General features: G+C 49.6%; 1 protein-coding gene across 3 annotated transcripts in view; it reads left to right on the top strand.

The window, feature by feature from the left end:
• The first annotated feature begins 442 nt into the window (after nt 1–442).
• ADAM12 (ADAM metallopeptidase domain 12) overlaps nt 443–6,000 on the top strand; it is a 168,488-nt gene continuing 162,930 nt past the window's right edge. For 2 of the 3 annotated variants that reach the window (XM_090145647.1, XM_031597316.2), the window contains exon 1: nt 443–709. In XM_090145647.1, coding sequence (XP_090001773.1) covers nt 604–709 — 106 coding nt within the window. In that variant the 5' untranslated portion in view covers nt 443–603. Of the gene's footprint in view, nt 710–1,634; nt 1,725–6,000 lie in introns of all 3 variants that reach the window. The other variant, XM_090145648.1, reaches the window with a different exon arrangement.

Raw genomic sequence — 6,000 nt, 5'->3', positions numbered from 1 at the left:
ATGCAGTGTGTGGGCACTCCGTGTGCTTCGGTGGCACACCAAGGATTAGATAATCCCCGTTAGGTTATTCTCCCATTTGGTAACGATCATTTGAAGGAGGAAGATTTGAACAAATGCATCTGGCAGCTCTGCGCGTGTGTTGTTGGGTACTTAAAGCACAGCGCTGAGGGAATGGGGGAAGCCGGGCAGCTGCGGTGCGGTGCGGTGCGGGGGGGGGCGGTGCCAGCAGCGTGCGGGGCTCAGCTGTTCGGTGCGGGGAGCACAGCTCGGCCCGGCCGGTTCGTTTGGTTTGGTGCAACGGTCAACAAAATTAGCCTTGCCAAAAAAAAAAAAAAAAGAGAGAGAGAGAGGGGGGGGACTCTTTAAACAGGAGGGGAAAAAAAAAAAAAAAAGCACCAAACTTTTTTTTTTTTTTTTTTTCCTAAGAAAGCAGAGCCCAACTCATCAGCGGCTGATGCAGGAGCAGGAGGGGTTTGGAGTTAACTGCATGCAGGAAATCTCTCACATCCTGAGTCCCGGCTCGCTCCTCTCTGTAACTGTATATGATGGGGCTGTTCTCCAGCCCCAGCTGATGAAAGTTTGTCTCCCTCAGTCCGGGCTAAGATGTCAAAGCGTCTCCGTGCGGAGCGGCAGCGCTCCCCCGCTCCGCGCCCCTCCGTGCTGCTGCTGAGCCTCAGCGCGCTGCTCCTAGCATCACCCCGAGCGCGAGGTAAGTCCCCGAGATCCGCAGGCGGACGCGGGGAGGGTTTGCAGCCCTTCCTCAGCCCCAGCTCCATTTCCAGCCGCCGCTCCTCGTCCCGGAGCCCCGCGGTGCCGGGCGCTGTGCGTGCGGAACTCCCGCGTCCCCCCCCCCCCAGCTCCCCAACTTCGCTCCGCGTTCCGCTCCCCGGGCCCCGGGCAGGGGGTGGGGAAAGGCAGAACAGCGATCGGGTTTGGGTTCGGTGCTTCCCAGCCCAGCGCCGGGGCAGGAGCTGCCCTGCTGGCGGGACTTCGCTTCATCCCGTGTGAGCGCGGCCGGGAGCGGGGCTGCGGCTGCTGGGAGACCTGCGTGGGTCGCAGCCCCGTCCTCCTCCTGCCGTTCAGCCGCAGCTGACAGTGCAGATTTCTTGTGGCAGAGGGAAGGGAGGGAGATCCTCTCGTTGTAAATGTACGGAGCAGCTTTCAGCTGTGCGTGGGTCTGAGAGTGTTGCTCCAAACTTTTGTTCTTTGTAACTTTAAGCTCTGTCAGTGTTTGGTTGTCTCCACGTTTATGCACGGTGACATTCCCCGGGACTGTGTTTGCTAGGGGAAGGATATGGGGATGCTTCAGCACGAGTCAGCCTGAAATCCCAGGGTGGGCAGAGGAAGTTAATGCATTTAATTGATTTCTTAGGATGAGAGGTGATGGCCTGATGTTGCTCCGGGAGGGTGTCAGGTCGGGTTTTAGGAACAGTTTCTTCTCCAAAAGAACAGTGAGGCACTGGCACAGCTGCCTGGGGAGCGGGGAGGTCATCATCCCTGGAGGAGCTCAGGAGTAGAGATGTGGCACTGAGGGATGTGGGCAGTGGTGGGGATGGGCTGGGGTTGGGAAGCCTAGAAGTCTTTTCTAATCTTCATGATTATGCGATTCTATTATTTATGTTATGGATTAAAAGGACATGAAGCCTTGCTTTGCCTTGGTGTGGAACTGAACTTCTGTTCACCGCTTGTATTTCTCACCTCACACCAAAGCAGTTTGCTGCAGGGTGCACCTGGCTGTGTCTGGGAGCTTTGGGGTGGGCTGCTTCGTGCACTCACAACAATGGAGATATGAGCATACCCCAAAATGGGTGACCCTGCAGTGAAACTAAAGGGCAGGAGGTGGGTGGCTTGGGTCTAACACTGAGATTTGATCTAACACCGAGATGAGAGACAGAAATGATGAGCGGTGTGGAAACCCTATGACCTGCTTTATGGGATTCCTAATGAGCTGAGCCGAGTTTCTAAGGTTGCATCTGCACTGATGTTCTCTGGGAAGTGTCCATTGGCTTCATGTCCTGATGGCAGGTGTTGAGCAGCAGTGGTGTCCAATGACTGTTGCAGCTCAGCTGGATTTAGGCATCCTCTCTTTTCATAACTTCTTACTGCTTTCTTGGTGGCAGAGGTGCTGAAAGTCGTAGCCACCTGCTGGGCCCAGCAGGGCTGCCTGGTGACAAACAGTGCCCATGGCCGTGCTGGCACACATCCCACTGGGCACCTGGCAGCCCTGCACATCTGCCTCAACTGCCCCGAACCCAGTGGCAGTGATTGCAATGCTGCCAGGACATCCCCCATCCATTTTTTATCCTTCTTCTGCCAACGTGGCACTCCTAGGCACTTTGGTAAAAGTCACATGCAGCACCCTTGAGATGGTTATCTCCCTGGAGATGAGCCCACACAAAAGACTGCTTCCCGGCCATTAAGCTGCTAATTATCTCTCTTTCTCGTTGCCTACACCTGCAAATCTTCAGACAAAAGATCTCCCCAACTTTTACCAGCACTTGCCTAGATTTGTCCATCTGTGTCCTTTAGACAAAGGGTTTCTCAACCCTTGACCAGGACTTGACCATCGGGTGCTCCTCAGCGAGCTTGGAGACAAAGGTGCAAAAGAATAGTCTCTTACAAATAGTGAAATGCCCCAAAGATCAGCTTTGAGATGTGACTGTTGGAAAAGCAAGAGGTCCGTGGGTCTGCCCTAGTGGCCGTTCCAATCTTGGATAGAAATTATTGGGCTACAGCTAGAAAACTTAGAGTAGTCCCGCCTTTCACTTTCAGAGTGAATTCCTTTTCCAACTATTCCAGCTTTACAATTGTGTTTTCCAGCTGCCAAAATTGCCATCTCTTGGTTATTGCCTTGAGTGTCCTCATGGACAGCATGGAGAGCTGACTGCAGTGTTGGCCTCGGCAAGACAGCAAAGCTGATTCTGCTTTGTTATCCTGATGGAGGGTATCTAGAAGGATAAGATCTAATCTCACAGGTTTAGTCAGATGCCTAAATTTCAATCTCTGTGTAAGCTTTTGCAGAATCGAGGCCTTTGCGTATCTGCAGGCAATGGAAGTAATGGTGTATGAAGGCAAACTCCACATCAGTGCATGTCGGGAAACCTCCTAAATCTCTTTAAGGTATTGGGTATTAGCTGGCAGAGCAGCGGGAAAAGAGAAAATCCTAAAATTGCAGTCCAAAATTCTTTACCTTCCATTAAAATAACTTTCCTGCCAGATTTCTTGTATTTTTGCTGCTGATCTCAACCGCATTGACCGTAACGGGAACAAATTACAGAGGTATCTTTCCCTGTCTCTCACTTCAGGACTGATCTCTCCCACGTACTTTGAGCTCATTTCAAACACTGTCTTTTTTCACACTGTCCGAGCGTGTGCGGCGGATATTTACGGTCTGTGTATAATCACCTCCTTGTCTGACGATTATCCCTATCTGCTCCCCTGCAGACAGCCTGGCACAGGCTGCCCCTGCCCGCGGGGCTCCGTAGATCCCTGCCAAAATACACCAGCTGAGGACATTATGCCCGCTCTTCCCATCGTGTTCGCATCATTAGCTCTCTGCTCCCTGGCGAGCCGCCGGCTTGCTGCTGGTGTTTTCTCACCTCTTGCTTTCCTTGAGATTTTTGGGAAGGTCGCCGTCCAGACGCACCAAGCATCCCCAACCTCGCGGCTCCATTTTGGGCTGCTTTCCATGTTTATCTGTTGCTTTCACTGTCAGCTGCCAGCGATGCTTTTGAACATGAAATTCTGTTTTTAAAAAGCTGGATTCATGTGAGGGCCGATTTGGTCCTTCAACCAGCCTTGGTCAGACCTCTCACATCCTAATCCTGACAGATTTATCACTGTGCTCTTAACACATCTCATGCTGCCAGTGTTCTTTTCCCAGAGCCCAGCTGGGCTTCCTTTTGTCAGTATTCACCCACACGACCTCTCCAACATTTTGCAGTGCCCATGGCCTAAGTCACACCTGCAGAGGCTGCTCGTAGCCCCTGAACAGTGTCCAGGGCAACTCTATGGCAAACTGAGTGAAAAATACGTGGCTTGGATTGGTGTGTTGTATGGCTGTTGCTGGTTCTGGAGGGGATAGTGCAGTACAGAAGACAATCCCTGTTATTTCTGGAGGAATAAAACACAGCAGCAGAGCTGGGCTAGGTGAGAAGCTGCGGATGCCACATCCGTGGAGGAGTTCAAGGCCAGGTTGGATGGGACCTTGGGCAGCCTGATCTGCTGGGGGGCAACTCTGCTTTTGCTGGGGGGTTGGAATTGGGTGATGATTGAGGTCCCTTCCAACCCAAGCCATCTGATGGTCTTGGGTTGCTGCCAACCCAAGGCTTCTATGGTTTTCTGGGCTGTATTAAATCCATACCCTTTGATAAAAGGATCGCATAATAACCGAGGAGAAGTGGTGTGTTTTTCAATAGACTCCTGATCCTGGAAGCTTTGTTTATCCCCAGGGTGATTTTGGTGACCATCAGAAGGGACTGGTGATGTTTGTAACTCTGACCAGTCCTACATCTATCACTGTCGTCATCTCAAAATAATGCTTTTATGCCTTTTTTTTGGTATTTTGTTTTCTTACCTGCATTTTTATGCTTGTGATTGTCTTTTATGGTGTGTCAGCTGGCAAAGTTACTATTAGGAGATCCATTACTGAGCTGAGTGCCAACATTATCAGGAGAAGCCTCGTCTAATTATGATATTAAACTGCATAGTCACCTTAATGTCTGTGAATTCACACCTGGCTCCAGGCAGCAGTACAGCAGCACCACAAATACTGGAGGTGAACGTACAGTTTGAGTTAGCAATATGCAGCCAAATACACACAAAGCACTTTCTTAAGGAAAAGACATAAAATCTTGTTATTTGACTGCTGTATAAGCTGTGAAAAGCATGCATTCTCCTATCAGTAGTGGCATGACTTAAGCACTCCTATGGACACACAGCATCCGCTAATTTGGGGCATGTGCCCCCAGGCATTTGGGCTCCTTGCATTTTTCATTCTTGCACTGATATTTACCTGTCTTTTTTGCTGCTGGAGAGGCCAAATGTTGCTTGCTGAAAACAATATACTGGGCATTGGGTATTTAGTGTCACTCAGGAGTTCAAGAACACATTGATACCAAATGTTGTGTTGGCATTTGGTGCTTCAGAAGTGACTTGACCAGCTGCATCACCTAATTAGAAATGTTTATTCTTCTATTAAATCCCTTCATGTTGCTTAATTAATGTTTGTTTGTTTGTTTTAATGCTGCATATAAATGCCTCTGCTGTTGCGAACAAGATGAGAAGCGTTGGGTTGGAGTGGGTCATCTGCCACACGATGGATGTCACAAAGTCTTCAGTTGGATGAACATGTCCTTTCTCATCCCAAAGTAATGACTCTGTGATTTAACAAGTTCATTCTGCAATTTTTGTTAAAAGAAGCAGTGTCAGTGCTTACAAACCCAGTGTAGAAGCATTTGTCAGATAAGTAAACTGAAAAACTTTCTGACAGTGGTGAAAGTTGGCTGTTTTCTTGCTTCTGCATAATGTTTTCTAATTGTGAAAACAGAAGATCAGGAGAAAGTGACAGACTTCATGCGTGACAGATATATCCTGAATACATCAGAATATGAACACTGCCAAATTCAAGTGTTACAGGGTTTAGTTTTGATGTAGTCACGTAAAAAAAAAAGAAAATTACTTCTGAGCTTCATCATAATGCTCCATTAAATGAGGTGAGCACATAGGCATGGCCACACGTGGAGCTGGGCATCAGCAGTCTCTGCATCTGGCAGTGCTGTCTGTATGCACCAATGCATTTCGTCATGGGCTGAAGAGCCTCGGTTCCATCAGCAGAGGAGGATAATTCAGCCCAGAGATAAATGGGCTGCATGGATCTGGTTCCTTTGTGCAGCCTGCTGTTAGCTTAACCTCTGGGGCTATTTGTGAACCCTGCCTGAAAGGATCTGAGGGTGTGCTGGCGGCATGGGAAGGTATCCTGGATGTTCTCCCTGCCCTGAG

Source organism: Phasianus colchicus, chromosome 8, assembly GCF_987193195.1.
Source record: "Phasianus colchicus chromosome 8, bPhaCol1.hap1.1, whole genome shotgun sequence".
Taxonomy (NCBI): domain Eukaryota; kingdom Metazoa; phylum Chordata; class Aves; order Galliformes; family Phasianidae; genus Phasianus; species Phasianus colchicus.
The sequence above is the reverse complement of the archived record's forward strand: the minus strand, read 5'-3'. Positions and strand labels throughout refer to the sequence as shown.